We start from the raw sequence: 16,556 nt of genomic DNA on the forward strand, positions 1-16,556 counted from the left end.
GATACTAGAATGATTTTCTTTCCCCCATTCCCCCAGTATAGCCACCCTACAACTTTCAGTGCTCTGTAAACTTTTTTAAATTCCTCTTCTGCCAGGTGCAGGTAGGTGGCTCATCCCTATAATCCTAGCTACTCAGGAGATAGAGATGAGGAGGATCATGGTTTGAAACCAGCCCTATCTCAAAAATATCCAACACAGAAAAGGAGTGGCTCAAGTGGAAGAACACCTGCCTACCAAGCATGAGGCCCTGACTTCAAACCTCAGTACTGCCAAAATCAATTAATTAAAATAAAACTCCCCTTCTCCACAGAGGTACTATTAAGTGGAAGCAAAAATAGGGCATTCATATAAGAAAGGCGCACACTCCAGCAGAGGCAGTGTTTCTGAGTGGTGACCCTTCTATATCAGTACCCTCAAGGCCTGGGAAGTTGGGACCCAGCTGTTCCCAGGCCAGCAGCAGGAGCCAGCCTCTCCCTGCCCTCAGGTGGCCAGAGAAGGAATGAGCATGAGCTTTCCTAAGGCCCAGGCTAGAAAACCTACTTTGGTCCTGGTGGAGTGAAACAAAGTGACAGACAGCGGTAGTCTGAGGTTAGACTCTTTATTGTATACTCCAGTAGGAGAATTGCTATTCTTTATGAGGTGGGTAACAGGTTCACAGTAGGAAACAGCTCTCTTGAGTGTCACTCTGAAGGTAAAGTAAGGTGAAGGCCACTCCTTGCAGTGAATTAGTCCTCCAGACTACCCACATTCCCATGATCCTCCCAAAGAACAGAACCCTGGTAAGTCCCCTCCTCCCCCCTCAGAGAATGGGACCATCTCCCCCTTGAAAGCGAGGATTGATGGTGGTTGTGATGGCACTTTTGTAGAGAGGGTTGTTGTCCTGTAGAAGAAGGTTGCAAATTATGAGGGGAACATCTCAGAATTATTCACATTTATCTAGTCCAGTGAGATCAATCTAGAACTTAAGTGGGATCCTAGGAGCTGAAAGAAGTTGGCAGCAGAATTGGCTAAACATGCAGAGGGAGGCACCTAGGTAGGAAGCAACAAGACGGACCCCACCAGGAAAGGCAAAACAAAGTTCAGCCCAGTGCAGTAGGAGGCTGTGTGCTCACCTGCTTCCAGTTGAGTTGCTGCCGCTCTTCCTCAAAGCGACTGAATTCTCGGCGGTCATAGATTTCCACTGAGAGCCGGTAAGCCAGAACCAGCCCCAGGCCCACTGCCACAATGCCCCCTATGCAGCCCAGCACAATAGCTTGGGTGTTATCTGCTCCCTCTGTGAGAAAGAAAGGACACAGATTCCTGGGGGGCCAAGACATAGGGCCAGATAGACAGTTGCCCACAAGGTGTCCAGCCTCTCCAACCATGTCTGTTCCAAAAGCAGTGGGAACCTATCAGGGTCCAAGGTTATCCTCATTGCCTAGGGCCTTAGACTCATCCTCTTGGTCATCACCTCTGCTTTTGTGCTAGATTCCCAGCTCTGCTTCAAACTCAGCCTGTTTTCCTATTATCATATCCACATTCCCTGTTCTGAAGCCCTACCAATCAAACTTCAGAGTTCCATTTAGTATGTCCCTGGCTTTTGTACCCACTTACTCTCCTGGGGTCTCACTCTCAGCACAACTTTGCCTCCATCCTCATCCTCCACTGTGAAGAAGAACAGCTGGTTGTCCAGTGTCCTGTCTTTGCACCAGCCATCATCCGAGATAGGAGCAGAAGTCAGGGTCACATTGGCCTGGGCACAAGCTTTGGTACAATTGGTGGCCAGTGGGCCAGTCCCAAAGGCTCCACACTCTGCACAGTCCCTGTCCAGTAGATACTGCAATAAGTTCCCTGCAGTTACCCACTGGCCCTCTCCCACCCCCCTCCAGGAAGTAGAACAAGCAGGTGGGTGTTCAGCAAGCCCCACTGTGCCCTGCTCCCAGCATCTAAAGCCTGAGGCCTTACCTGTGTCTCTCACATGGTGTCTTGCAGCCTGGGCACTGGTCACACAGAGCCCCATAGTAACCGTCAGAGCACTGGCAGCGGTTGCATTTGCATTTTCCATTCCCACTGCAGAGTCCTCCCTCAGGACTAACACAACTATCCACATTCCCACTGCACTCACATGCGCTGCCCGTGCGGTTGGCATGACAGTGACACACTCCACATTGGCAGCGGCCAAAGCCTGGGGTAGAGCCATACACAGGTTGACAATCATACTCCCCCCACACAATTGGCCATCACATACCACCACAGGCCCATTCGCCCAGTCCATCTCAAGTGTGCCAGGCACATCCAACCAGAATCTTTGGTGCTTGCCCTCAATGCCAGGAGATGCCCAGGGTCGAAGGGCCTCTCTGACCCCACCCTCCAAGTACCTCCACAGAGGATGCCCTCATGTCGCTCACAGCTGGCATCATCACACTCGCACAGACGCCCAGAGCTCTGTCCAGTGCAGCTGCAACGTCCACATTGGCACCGTCCCTTACCACTGCATAGGGGCCCTGTCCCATTGGGGGCCCGGCACCCAGACTCCAGATCCAGGGAAGAGAGCTCAGCCTCAGAGCACTCACACAGCCGACCCAGGCGGCCAGGGGCACAGCTGAGAAGAGAAGGCAGAAGAAAGAGGTGAGGCAGAGGGTCAAGATGCTCTAAATCCAAGTTCTTGAAAGAGGTGGAGACAGACCAGTGGCTAGAGGGACACCAGGGTGCATGGAACACCAAGGGTGGAGGGAGAGAAGAGTGAAGGGGCTCTGGTTGAAGGGAGGGCCTGGGCATGGCATTTAGGTGGACTCCTGGTATGTCCAGGAGGCTCCAGTGGGAGGGCAAAAAGCAAAGGAGGAGGAATACAAGATGGGGTCTTTTGAGAGCTAGAGGGTTGAACCTCTCACCTGCACATCCCACACTGAAGGTGTCCCTGGCCATCACTGCAGTGGGGAGCCCGGGGCTGGGCATCACTGCAGTCACAATCACACAGTGTGTGCAGCTCCACAGTCAGCTCCTCTGAGAAGCCAAGGGCTCGGAGCCTCAGGAGATGAGGCTCTGGGAGGCAGTTGTTGGCTTGGAGAGTAACCAAGAAATCCACCTGAGGACAGGGTGAGAAGGAACAGGAATAAGACTATACACACAGATGTGTACCTACACCCAAGCCCACTGACTGTGTAGAACCCTACCCCTTAGTAGATTAAGGGGTAGGGTCCTGCTAACACCCATCTCCTAGACATACACATGAAGAAGTAGTCACTAAGCCCCCTCAGGAAGGTAGGTGTAAGATAACCCCTGCTTTCCCACTGTTTTATATGCTTTGCCTCCCATCTTTTCCTGTCTGCTTCGGTTTCCCTCTCCCATTCCCCACTTTCTTCCATCTACCTATCCTGGCTGGCTCTCACCGTCTGGTTGATTCGGACGTGGTTGCACTGTCCCCGGGCTTCCCCAGCCTCACCCTTTTTCTTCTCAGGACCCCCACACTGGGATTTATAAGAGATGTTGACACCAGGAGGGAGTGAAGAGTGTTCAAGGGTCACAGTAGATGACAGGCTCTGTGGGAAGAGAGGAAGTAACCACATGAAGGCAGGACTCCTAGCCCTACAGTCTGCCCTCCCTAGCTATTCCCAGTTCTGTCTGAACCCTGCCCTCTGTGGCCCTGGGGCTCCTTCCATCCTGCCCAGTGAGGAGGCATTTCTTCAGGAAATGCAGGATCTGTGACCCCCTCAGTGGAACACCCAGAATCTGGAGGCCTCTGCTACATCATGGCAGCCTAGCTGCCAGCAAAGGCAGTGGGGCTATAACTGGCCAGGCACTGTAAATGTGCAGTGACTGTGTTTGTCAAACCCCAAACCATGACATACAGCCCGTGTGCATATAAGATCTGATGGGCACACTCATTATATCAAGTTTATCCTTGGAAACCTGACACTGTCCAGTTTTCTCACTTGGTCCCTGTCATCAAGAGGCCTACAGATTAGAGCAGAGATGCAACCTAAGCCCAAGAAACCCTCAAGACTTCTTATGGTTCCTTCCACCTGTAAAATTGTGTGGTTCTGAATTAGTTATAAACCTAGTGAAAGCAGGCATGGGATCTCTTATCCTTATATACAGCCCACAGGCAAGGAACCTAGCCTCCTGTGTCTGTTTCCTCATCTGTAAAATAGGGGTCTTAACAGTTAGGAAGCTGGTGAGGTTAAAGAAGGTGACAAAAAGTATGTGACTAGCACAATGTTTGGCATGAAATAAAAGCTCAGTGAATGTTACTGTCCTTCTTTGCCCAGAGCAAGGCTTCATGATTTGTGCACCTAGATTTATGAATGTGAGAGTTCAAACTCCAGTACCACAAAAACCATACATACACAAAAGATTTATGAATGTGAGTGAGCAAACTGCTAATGACAGCAATGTGCAAACTGTAGGTAGGAGTTGTAGAATGGTACAGCCAAAAAGTCATCATGTAGGAGCTGGGGGGTGTGGCTCAACTGGTAGAGCACTTGCTTAGCATGCACAAAGCCCTGAGTTTAATCCCCACTAACACACACACACACACACACACACACACAAGTGATCATTCCCTTTTAAGTTCTGCCAGCCTGCAGAACTAATGACCCCTTTCCACCTCTCCCCTGTGCCCACCCTTGCCATCTTCCCCTCACATCATAAGCGTCCATGATGAGCTGCACCACGTTACTGGAGTCCTCACTCAGCTCCCCCACCGCAGACTTCGGAATCAGTTGACTCAGCTCCTGAGTTATAAGGAGGAGAAGGAAATGGTGGGACTCAGCTCTAAGAACATGGGCTCCTAGGGGTCTGAAAGGAAGCAAATGATGGTGGAGAATGGATCTTTGTGGGAACTGGGAGAGGTCAGGGCCCGGGGACACTGCATTCAGACAACTCTTACCTGATAGATAGGCAGTGTGGCACTGGTGACAGCAAAGATGGGCTGGATGTTTGCTGCAGTGAGGGCCTGTGCTACTTGACTCACAGAGGGGTAGTCCTGGGGCAGGGAACAGGGACAGAGTGAACACTAGCACTCAGGTCTCCCCCATAGGCCAAGTGCTCTCAGCTCAAGAAATCCAGGGTTCCACCAGCTGGAGGAGACTTTGAGGGCTGGCAGAGAGGGAAGGAGTTACTGGAGTGGATGACACAGGTTTTCTGTCTGAGCAGCTGGGGACATGGAGAGAAGGAAATGCTAAGAAAGATACATGATAGAGTTCTACAGGAGGGTTGCCAGTGAGGAGTGTGCGGCAGGGGGGTCCTGGAAAAAGAGGAGGTGTGGCACTGGACAGGGGTATGGGAAAGGCGGGAGGGGGGGACTCACAAACTCTGGGCTGCGACTGTATAGGCCATTGCTGTCCAAGTGGCAATGCCCGTCACTGGGCATGAAAATGCCACCCAACTTCCCATCCCCAGCTGTGTGGAATGTATCATCTGAAGTAAACACCAGCAGCCGGGACACATTTCTCCAGCCAATCTGCTCCTGGGGTGGGAGTGAGGATTGGGCTATGTACCTGGGTCCAGCCCTCAAGCCACACCAGCCAGCTCTATGAGCCAGAGATCTGGCCAGCTTCGCATGAGTTTGTCCATCCCCCTGCCTACAGCTCCTTGCTTCCCCCTGCTTTCCCCAGCCCTAAAACAGGAGCTGTTGCTAGTGGAGACACTAAATTAGAAAAATTTACAAGGTATTTCTTCCTTAAAGTATTTCACTCCAACCCACCAGGTAATTGTTAAGATACATATGTAAACTACAGTGAGGATATGCACCCCCTAGAATTGTGCCCCATACAACTATAGTGGGCAGTCCTGGCTCAAAACAAATCCATACCCCACCTCCTCACCTGGCAGAGGGCAGCCTGCAGAATGGCATCGAAGCCACCTTCAGGTGAGTCCAGGTTGCCGGACACACTCTGGCGCCCCACCTCCCTCTCAAAGGCCTGAGCGTCCCCAGTCAGGGACAGCACATGATGAAAGCTAAAGGGCGGTTGGCAGCGCTCCAGCCGGCTGGGGCAGGGGTGTCGCAATTTGGAGGGCACTGTGCTCACAAAGGGCAGCACTGTTTTGTCCACGAAGGAGCCGAAACCTGGGAGGGGGGAGGCATGAGCCTGTGCTAGGAGTCACTGGGCAACAGCAGGATGGAGGAATGACTGCTGAGGACTCAGGAGACAGGGTGCTCCTAGAAGGCAGAAACCTAGTGCCTGGTGAGGGGTTGGAGTCACCGGCTCAAGAAAGTGAGGGTGGAGGAGATGTAGAGGACATAACAGGGGCAGGGGGACTTTCTGAAGGCTGGGGAAGGCCAAGGTGTAGAAGCAGCAGGAGGCAAAAAGAGGAACTCTTGAGCAAAAGAAAGATAGCACAGAATGTAAAGCAGACACTGTGGCTTCTAAGCTTGTCCAAAAGTCAATTGGCTGAGATGGTTAGCGTGAGGATGGTGTCCAGCTTGGTAGGTCCAGAGCAACTGTCTGACGCTGAGCAGCTGTCTAAACATATTCTCTCCAGACTCAGTCCTAAGTCTCCCCGACCTAAGATGACTGTTTCTGGAGACAAATGCCAGGATCTCCTGCAGGCCTGATCAGATTTGTTAAATACTGGGAGGGGGCAAGTGGGGACCTCGTGAGTCCAGGACATCATATTGGCAAAGGCTAAGGCAGTGGTAGAAGCTACAGCTGGCAGAGGCAAGGTCTTGTAGGGTGGGGACCAGCACCCCGCTCACCAATGCGCACGGAATGGGTGACCTCCTGCAGCCGGACCAGCAGAGCGTGCCCAAGCTGGCGCACGCGTTCCAGGTCATCCTTCATGGAGTAGCTCAGATCCATAAGGTAGTACAGGTCTACCGGGTATCCCGCGGCTCTGAGGAAGCGGACTCGGAGCTGCTGGGGTTCCCCTGGGCGGGGAAAGAGGGGTCGGCGGGTCAGCAGCGGAGTGCATTCGAACCTCAGCCCAGACCTCCGCCCCGGCGCGCGGCCCTGGACTCACCGAGCCGCAGCGTGACGCGGAGCCGCTGCGGCGCCAGCTGGGTGGCCCCCTCGCCCCGGACGCCGTGGCTGAGCGGCTTGTCCTGCAGCACCTCCTGCCGGCCGCGCGGCTCCTCCAGCTCCTGCTCCGGGCAGCCCCGGGCCAGCAGCTCCTCTCGCCGCGCGCAGCGCCGCGCCTCCGCCTCCCCAGAGGCTGTGAAGTTCTGTACCGCAAGACGAGGCGTGTGGGGACCCCAGACCACATGGCTCTTCAGCCCGGCTCCCAGGGCCACCTTGCAGTCCAGCCGCCTCCAATCGCTCTCAGTCAACAACCTGAGCCCCTCTGATTCCTTCCCCTCCTCTTGCCTCCACTGCTAACCTGGAACTTCGGTCCCTTCTTCCCCAGCAGAACTCCACTTCCTAGAGCAGTCCCCTCCACTACCCTTATCTCGACTGTCCCTTCCCCCATCCTCTCACCCTTCCCCTCTAGAGCCACAGACTTCCTGTTGAGATCTCAGCGACCTCACTACCACAAGAAAAGGAACTCTTCGTCCAATGTCCCCTTCATGCTCACATCAAAATGAGAAAGGGGTCAGACCTAAAACCCACAGATCCTGGGATGGGGACAAAAGAGGAGACACCTGCCCCCTAGTGTATCTGGTATCCTGCCCTGGCTGGGAAGCCACAGGGGAAGGAAATGGTTAGGGTGGCTTCTCAGCTGGCTCCGGTGCCAGCCCTTAGTCGGGGAATTGAAGAAGCAGACACAGACCCGATTGCCCCAAGAATCCAGTCTCCCTAGCTACAACCTGGCACCTCACCTCTGCTTCCCACAGACTATGTCTACCCTTTCTGTCCTCTTCACTGTGTACCTTTCTCCTGGGCCCTCTCAGCATCTGTAGTTCTGACTGTCTGTAAGTTTGCCCTCATCTCTTATTCTGGGCCTGCACTGTTTAACTCTCCTTCCTGTGAGAGGCTGTTCACCCCAGCCCCAGCTTGTGTCCTCAGTGCTCTGCCTCTTGAAGGTATCAACAAAGAACAGCCTTGCTTGAACAGCCAGAGAGACACATTCTCCACCATCCTCCTTAGCCACTTAGGTAGCTCAAGCCTTACCATCCACTCTCTTCCCTGACTCCCACCTTAAATCCACAGGCTTTTAGAAGCCTTCCCTTCCTTCCACTGGCTCAGTCACAGGCTACTACCCATCTAGGAATATAACCCCCACCCCCAAAGACTCAGAAACCCCACCATACACTCTCAGTTATGGGCTGAACTGGAACCCTCCCCCCCTCACTCCCCCAAATTCCTCTGCTGAAGCCCTAACCCTCAATGATATTTGAAATAGAACCTTTGGGAAGTAAAGGTAAATGATGAGTTCAGGAGGGTGGGGCCCTCTTGATGGGATTAGTGCCCTTATAAGAAGAGATACCAAAAAGCTGGTTTTCTCTTTCTCTCCACCACGTGAGAGCATAGGCAGTCTATGAGTCAAGAAGAGAGTCCTCTCTGGGACACCAAATTGGCCAGCTTGCTGAGCAGACACTCTACCACTTGAGCCACTCTGCCAGCCCTTGGCCGATATTTTTCATCTTGGATTTCCCAACATCAAATTACAAGAAAGAAATTCCTAGTTGAACAAGGTGGCTCGTACCTATAATCCTAGCTATTCAGGAGGCAGAGACTGAAAGAATGCAGTCTGAGGCCCACTGGGTCAAAGAGCTAGGGAGACTCTATCTCAACCAAGAAAGCCAAGTGTGATGGCCCATACCTGTCATCTCAGCTATACACAGGAGGCACCAGAGGCATAAATAGGAGGACTGAGGTCCAGACCCCACCACGGGAAAAATAGGAGGCCCTATTTAAAAAATAACTAAAGCAAAAAGGACTGGAGGTGTGACTCAAGGAGTAGAGCCCCTTGCTACCAAGCTTGAGGCTCTGAGTTCAAACACCAGTACCACCAAAAAAGAAGAAAATAAAAAAGAAAGAAAGAAATTCCTGTTGTTTAAACCACTCAATCTATGATTTTTTTGTTATGGCAGCTTTAACTGGCCAATACACTTTCTCATGTGTACATGCTCAACAGACTTTTGCCTGTATACAAACATGAATTCCTATAAGGACATGCTTTTCTGGGTTCGTGGTCAGAAGTCCTCTCCACATAAACAGAAACAGATACAGACATAATTGCACATGCACAGGAAACTAGCATGTGTGTGAATGTGTGCACATTCACAGGGGTCCTGTGTGCACACACTCACACATGAGACTGCAGGGTATAACCAGAAAAGCACACATCATGCACACGACCACACACATATACACCCAGGCTGCACATACACACCACGTAGTTCAAAGGCCATAGGCCCATCTTTACCAGTTGCTTGCACCATGCACAGCTGGGATGTGACAGGATGCACTTCTGGCAGGTGGGAGCTGGCTGGCAGAACCTCAGCAGGGACAGGTCAGGAAATCCCCATTCTGTGGCCTCCCCTGAGGATGTGATCTTGGTGTCCAACTCACTCTCACCTCTGCCCAGGACCAGCAGAAACACAAGAACCATTGACAAAACCACCATGGCCTGTAATAGGATATATAAAGGCAGACACGTGGCTCCTCAGGAAGGACCCCCAAGCTCTCAGTCCTCTAAACTTAGCTTGTGGTTGCCACCTTCAAAATTCTCCCCCAACTCTTTACTTTCCTAGTAGTTTCACATCCCCCTATGGATTCAAGAGTTTTGTTTTGTTTTTTTTCAAAATGGCGGGAGGTACCAGGCCAGGGTAGGGCCCTTAGGGAAGACATGTTCTTCATTTGTGTAGACTCCATGTGGCCCAAGTAAAAAACCTGGTGACAGCCTGGAGGCACTAAGGGCTACATGAAGGTCTCTTCAACAAGATTCCAAGCTGTCTGGAACAGAATCGAACGGGAAACACACCAGGTCCTGCCCCACCTCAGTTATTCACTGGCTGTGTGGTACGTCAGGCTTTCTCTCTGGGTGTGTCTCCACATCTGTAAAGTGAAGAAGTTGAATAAATAATCCAATAGCCCTTAGAATTCCACAGCCTTGAATTCTAAATAAAGGAAGAGGGTTAGTGAGTGGGAATGACAAGAAAGAAGGCTGGAGCAGATGAGGGAGGGAGCGTGTAAGAGTCAGAAGGATAGTCACTCCCACTTGGGTGACATGGTAGCAGGAGGAAAGAAGGATGGAATACAAGAAGAATGTTCTACAAGTCTTTGGGTAAGAGAACAGGGGAGACCAGGGTTGGTAACTTTTTTTTTTTTCTAATTGAGGCAAGAGCCTGGGGGCAGGGTAATTCTGGAACAACCTCTAGGACCACCAGGCAAATTCCCGGTTGTTAAAAACTTAATTAGAAAGATGATGGGGGCAAAGTAAATAATGTACAATATAAGTCTAATCAGAATTGTCACTGTGAATCGCCCCTGTATAATGAATATGTCCTAATAAAAATTTATGAATAAATAAAAAAACTTAATAAAAAATTTAAAGGCTGGGAGTGTAGCTCATTTCTCCATAAGTTAAACATAGAATTATCCTATGACCTGGCAAATTCTACTCTTGGATATAAGCCCATAGAACTGAAAGCAGGTGTTAAAATAAGAACTTATACATGAATGTTCACAGCAGCACTCTTGACAATGGCTAACAGGTGGGAAAGAACCTATCACTTGGTGAATGGGTAAACAAAAAAAGGTGTTATATTCATATAATGGAATATTATTTGGCCATAAAAAAGCAAGGAAATAGTGATACATGCCACAACGTGGGTGAATCTTGAAAATATTATGCTGAGTGAGCAAAATCAGTCATGAAAAAAACTATGTATTGTATGGTTCCACTTCTATGAATATCCAAACTAGGAAAAATCTAGACAAAAAGTAGACTAGTGTTACCGGGGTTTGGGGGAAAAGGGGATTAAAGACTGACTGCTTAGTTAAGGAAACTTTCTCATGGGAGGATGAAAAAGTTCTAAAATTAATGCTGATGGTTGCACAAATCGTACATTTAAAATAGTTAAAATGATAAACTTTAAGATGTATTTTACTGGCCAGGCACTGGTGGCTCACGCCTGTAATCCTAGCTACTCAGGAGGCAGAGATTAGGAGGATCACAGTTTGAAGACAGCCTGGGCAAATAGTTCACAAGACCTTATCTCAAAAAAACCTATCACAAAAAAGGGCTGGTGGAGTGGCTCAAGGTGTAGGTCCTGAGTTCAAACCTCAGTAACACAAAATAAATTAATTAAACGGTAAGAAATGTCCTATCCCATTCCCTGTATACTCCAGTTTCCACACCTAAGTAGTTTATTATCTTTGTTTCTTATAATCTTTCTAGAGATTTTTTGCTATACAAGTTTTCAAGTGATCAAATCCAATGGAAGAATTCTACAAATGGTAGAACATACACAACTTTGCACTTCGTGTTTTTTCTTTCAACTACTTTTCTTGGAGCTCTTTCTACCTGAGAAAATAAAGAACTTTGTGTTTACTTTTAGAGCCATATTAGGTTTACATTGTGTGGACAAATCATATCCCAGCTAATCAGTCCCTTCATGATTGCCTTGAGCCACTGAGTATAGCTCAGTGACAAAGCACTTAACCTAGCATGTGCAAGGCCCCCTGAGTTTGATCCCCAGCACCACACACACACACACACACACACAAAACTGATTAAATGATTAAATCAATCATTTCTAATTGTTCACCACTACAAATAATGCTGCAAGGAAAAGTCATTCATTTATCATTTCACACACGTGCAGTGACTGACTTTTTAGTAAAACCCCAGGGGAGGGTGTACAGGGTCGATATCATTTGCAGTATTGGGGAGTACTGTTGACACAAGCTCCCTGGGGATCAGACCAGTTCCCATTGTCACCTGCAGCATGAAGTGCCTTGAAGTATCCAAACCCTCCTCAGCCTGGGCCCAGATTCAGGTCCAGATGTTCTGTAGGGAGTTTAGAGAAGGGGTGGGGTGCCCAGCCGTTGATCACCTCCTCCTACTCCCCTTACCCATCCCTCCCACCCTGTGACCTCAGGCCCATGCAATATATAACTGAGCCTCCGCCCTCAGAGAGAGGACAACCCAAGCCTCAGTATCTGTGTAACCTCAGCCCTGTGTGCTGTGGTCAGGGAGGCTGGAGCTGCTGAAACACAAAGCCCAGCTTTGACTCATCTCACAGCTGGGGCCCCACTGCCACCCTGGTTCCCAGAATAGGACAAAACCAGAGTCCTGCAGTGTGCTTATCTTCATTAAAGGGGGCCCTTGCCAGGTGCTGGTGGTTCACCCCTATAATCCTAGCTACTCAGGAGGCAGAGAGCAGGAGGATTGTGGTTCAACCCCAGCCCGAGCAAATACTTTTTGAGACTGTATTTCAAAAACACCCAACACAAAAAAGGACTGTTGGAATAGCTCAATGTGTAGGCCTTGAGCTCAAACCCCAGTACTGGAAAAAAAAAAAAAAAGTGGGGGACCCTGAACTCCTGGACAGCTTTTCCTAACCCCCTTGAAATTGTTCTCCCTCCTCCCCTCCTTGGGGCCCCCACTTGCTTCTATCTTTTGTCTATCTCTCCCCCTCCTATTTAAACATCTGATTACATCTCTCTGCTGCTTTCTCTACTTCTTCACAGTTCTTTTACTTCCTTCTTTCTGATCCTAACCATAGAATAGCAGAATCTTCAACTTCAACCTTCTCTTTGCAAAAGAGAAACCCAAATCCCAGAGCAGGAAGCCAAGGTCACACAGTGAAGAGGAGGCAGAGCTGGATTGAAAAGCCTCAGGCCTCCTGGCTGTGGCTACTTTGCTGCTTTCCTCCCCTCCACCCACCACCCTGGCACCATTACAGTCACGAGTGGTCTTCCCTTGCTGGCTCCAGTGGGCTCTACCTATTACCATTTCTCTTTCCTTTGGAGTCTTAGCCAGTTTTCCCTTCTCTCCTTAGGCCCAAATGCTTGTCCTATTTTCCTGGACTCAGTTCTTACTCCCAAACCCACCCCTATGCCTTCTGCGTGTGCTTTGCTCTCATGATTCTTGTGAATCTAAATTTAACAACAACAAAAAAGTCCAGGCTGAGGATCTAACACAGGGCCTCACATGTCCCAGGCCCCTACCTCTGGGCTACATCCCCAGACACCAAATTGGTATTTCCATTATGATTAACATGACCATCCTTTGACAGCACTAACTCCATTTTGAGCTTTCTCTTGTAACACTAGCTGTAACTGAGGAAAGCAGCAGGCTCTCAGTCACCCTTAAGTGTGTGACTGATAGCTGCATTGACTACTGGGTGCCAATACACAAATGAGATAGTTAGTACCTGGGACCTTTTCCTCCAAAAATTGACCAGGAAGTTCAGCTAATACAGCTTCTGACACTCTAAATACCAGTGCCTTCAGACTACCATTTGAGACACATCGATCTTACTGTGACTTCACTCTTTGCAAGTACTCACTCGGAAAATGGATCCATCTCTGGAGGCCCTGTCCAAGGGAACAGTCCTCTGACTTCATTGTTGCCAGCTTGAGGGCATTCCAGACTCCTATGAGTGCTGCCTTGAGGACATTTGGACAATTTCTCTCAGGGATGTGCAATGTTTGGTTTATTCCTAGCACTCTGCTGAGCTACTTTTCTCTAATCTACTGTCACCTATATTTCCATATACTCCTTTTGCTTATTTTTGTTTATCCTACTTTTGTGTAGGTTGCAATAAACCAATTCATCCAGAAACTCTGCCTCACTTGGTTTGTCATTTGATTAAGGAATAAAAAGACCTGCCTCTCTTGAAAGAAACATAAACCTTGAGGTGAAATTGTTACCAGGTATCGGGAAAAAGGGCCACCCTGGCCACGCCAGTGTGACATTCTCTTAGCCATCCACATCTCCCGAGTCAAGCTGACCCCCTCAGCAGCCCACTCACTGAGCCACAGGAGGGAACAGAACTGAGCTGCTGGGCCACAGTCTCCCAGGAGCATGGAGTCTGTGGGAAGAAGCCTGAGCTGAGGACAAAGCACTAGGCTGCAGGGATGGCAGCTGGGGGTAACATTGGAAGAAGCCTACTTGGGAGAACCCTTGGCACCTGGCAGGCATTTAGTGATAGCCTTCATACATCCCCATCTCCTTCCCCTCCCTTTTGTACCTTTCAGGAAATTGATGAAAGAGAGATGGAGGTGGGGGTGAAACTAGAGCAGGGAACAGGGCCAGGGGAATCTAGGCATGCAGAAAGAAGTTCACAGCCTTTCTCAAGACTAGACAGTCTTGAGTGTCCAGGTCAGAGCCTTCTTCCCAGGAGGCTTGTGAAGAGAGGAGGCAAGAGGGCTGGCTCCCCAGTACTCACAGATGTGTGTGCAGAGCAGCCCTTCCTCTGGCAGCAGCGGAGGTTTTTGTGTACTGATCTGGAGGCTGCAGAGGAGGAAGTGACACGCCCTGGGGTGGGGGACTTTTGGGGATGGCTGATCTAGAAGGTGGGGCAGATAGGGGTGGGCTGGGCCAAGAGAGTGGATGATGAAGGGATCTGGAGCACCTGTCACATGCTGGACTACTATGTTACAGTTAATGGTCACAACAACCTCGTCACATAGGTGGGAGATGCAGAGATTGAGGCTTGGAGCAAGAACTCTGCCCAAGAAACTTTGTTACACAGCTAGTAAGTGGCTGGTATAGGATTTAAATCCAAGTCAGCCTCCTTCCTAAATTGATGATCTCTCCACTCCCTCATAGAGGAGGGAGCAGGATAGGAAGGAAAGTGAAGGCAGTGAGTACTACAGACAGGAGGAAGTTAGAGACTATTTTTTACTTTGAAACCCAAAGACCATTGTATCATAGCATGCTTAACTACATGGGCTCTGAGCCGATCTGCCTGAGTTCAAATCCTGGCTTTCCCTTACCAGGTAGTAAAGCCCTTATATAAATTCCTTAACCCTTCCTATGGCTGCCTTCTCATCTGTCAAGTGGCACTTGACAGATGTCAAGTGAGTTGTTGTGAGAATTAAATGAGAGGATTCCTGTTGTGAGAATTAAATGAGAGGATTCCTGTTCATTGCTTACAAGAGTATTTGACATATACTAACGACTCAGAATTAGGGGTTGAGGAAATAGCTCAGTGGTTGAGTGCTTGCCTAGCATGTGTGAGTCCCTGAAAGAGAATCAGAATGAGAAGTCATGGGGTCATGGGGGTGAGACAGTTGGCGTGCTGGAGAAAAAGAGGCATAGGGCCAAACTAGGAGAATGTGATTGGGGGACTGAGGAGCCAAGACAGTAGTAGATCCTAGAAAAGGCGGAGGAGTTTGGGGAAGGAGAATACAGTAACAACAGCTGCAGCCGAGGCAGGAAAAATCTTGTTGGGAGAAGAGGTTGTGGAAAACAGAAATGGGATTTGTATCTGGTCCACCCTTGACTACAGGGAACTTTGAGAAGGATCTGGATTCGATGTCTGTATTCACAGAACTGTCCCCCCTCCTTGTGGGCAGACACTGGCTCTCAGGCTCCCAGCTGCAGCCATAGCACAGAACAAAGAGTCAATCTCAGGCAGGTGCTCAGATTGATCAAGTGTAGCTGCTGGGATCAGGCAGCTGGAGCAGAGGGGCTCCTTCTGTGGGCAGGTTTGGGTTGGCCCCAGGCTATGGGACATCCTTCTACCCTTTCCCTACAACCAGATGTTACTATGGCAATGTCCTCATCCCCTGCAGACCCTGTGGTTTCCTGTAAATCTTCTTTCACTTTCTTCTTTTGCTTTTCCCCCACTCTTCTCCACTATACATGCATGTACTCCTTTCTACATGCATAGGTCACCAATGAAGAAAACCGGGAACAAGGTAGGCAATGCACTGTTCCAGCAAAGAAGTGGGCAGAGTGGAGGATATGAGGGGAGTCACAGAGGTCAAGAAGGCAGTGCAGGGCACAGTGGTAGAAGGCAAAGGCTTTGCAAAGACACATTGCAGAGGTAAGGCCTGCAGTAGGGAGGTATTAGAAGGAAACCATAGATAGGGCAACGGAGAATGAGTGGAACTCATGGGGTGAAGAATGGACTCAGAAGTTGTGGAGGGAATGAGCCACAAGGTGACGGTAGGGTCACAGAGAGAGCTCAGAGGGTCTGATATTCAAAGAAACACTGAGCTAAGTGTGGTGGCATACCTGAAATCCCAGCACTTGGGAGACTGTGAAAAGATGATTGTGGGTTCAAGGATAGCCTGGGTTACATATTGCAAGATCTTGTCTCAAAAAAAAAAACAAAAAACAAACAAAAAAAACCCAAATCCTGGGGGCATGGCTCAAGTGGTAAGAGTACCTACCTAGCTAGCATGAGACCGAGTTCAGACCCTAGTACTGTCAACCTCCCCCCCAAAAAAACTGGAGAATCCCCAGAAACACTATAGCTTAGATGTGGGCTGAGGTTCTTTTTTGGGGTCAGGAACATCTGTGCAAACCAAATGAAACTTCAGTGGACCTCCTCCCTAAACAGTGCAGATATGTAAGGCTGGCAGGAACCCAGTAAGAACACACCTGGTGGCTGAGGCCAGGCATACAGGGTGGGGCTCTGTGGCCTCCCCATCCTTCCTCCCCACCCCATCCAGCACATTTCATTCTATTTTCTTTGCTCCCTGCAAAAACTGCCAAGTTCAACAGATTAGGAG

The 16,556-nt window shown here is 49.6% G+C and overlaps 1 protein-coding gene across 5 annotated transcripts; it reads right to left on the bottom strand.

Annotated features, from left to right (window-relative positions):
• Positions 1-584: 584 nt before the first annotated feature.
• Positions 585-16,519, bottom strand: Itgb7 (integrin subunit beta 7). Of its 5 annotated transcripts, XM_020160258.2 has the most exons (18): positions 14,261-16,518; positions 13,379-13,478; positions 11,806-11,874; positions 9,859-9,917; positions 9,286-9,489; positions 6,940-7,141; positions 6,677-6,847; positions 5,805-6,046; positions 5,288-5,446; positions 4,868-4,963; positions 4,623-4,712; positions 3,369-3,518; positions 2,871-3,064; positions 2,358-2,581; positions 1,945-2,164; positions 1,594-1,802; positions 1,113-1,273; positions 585-880 (listed from the first exon to the last, which is right to left on the bottom strand). In XM_020160258.2, exons 5-18 carry the CDS (start codon positions 9,484-9,486, stop codon positions 800-802), a joined length of 2,400 nt encoding a protein of 799 aa, XP_020015847.2. In that variant the 5' UTR covers positions 9,487-9,489; positions 9,859-9,917; positions 11,806-11,874; positions 13,379-13,478; positions 14,261-16,518; the 3' UTR covers positions 585-799. The 5 variants fall into 5 exon arrangements, with proteins under 5 accessions (XP_020015847.2, XP_020015846.2, XP_073939560.1 ...); XM_020160257.2 differs by lacking the exon at positions 13,379-13,478; XM_074083459.1 differs by lacking the exon at positions 11,806-11,874.
• Between the last annotated feature and the right edge of the window lie 37 nt (positions 16,520-16,556).

Source organism: Castor canadensis, chromosome 8 (genome assembly GCF_047511655.1).
Source record: "Castor canadensis chromosome 8, mCasCan1.hap1v2, whole genome shotgun sequence".
NCBI lineage: Eukaryota > Metazoa > Chordata > Mammalia > Rodentia > Castoridae > Castor > Castor canadensis.

What these genes read in the sequence shown, in the direction of transcription:
- Itgb7 (XM_074083460.1), bottom strand. Translation starts at nt 9,486, where the DNA reads ATGGTGGTTTTGTCAATGGTTCTTGTGTTTCTGCTGGTCCTGGGCAGA. An exon ending in GTGCATGGTGCAAGCAACTG is followed by an intron (nt 7,142 to 9,285) that starts GTAAAGATGGGC and finishes CTTGCGGTACAG; the next exon opens with AACTTCACAGCCTCTGGGGA. An exon ending in TGCAGGCTGCCCTCTGCCAG is followed by an intron (nt 5,447 to 5,804) that starts GTGAGGAGGTGG and finishes CTCCCACCCCAG; the next exon opens with GAGCAGATTGGCTGGAGAAA.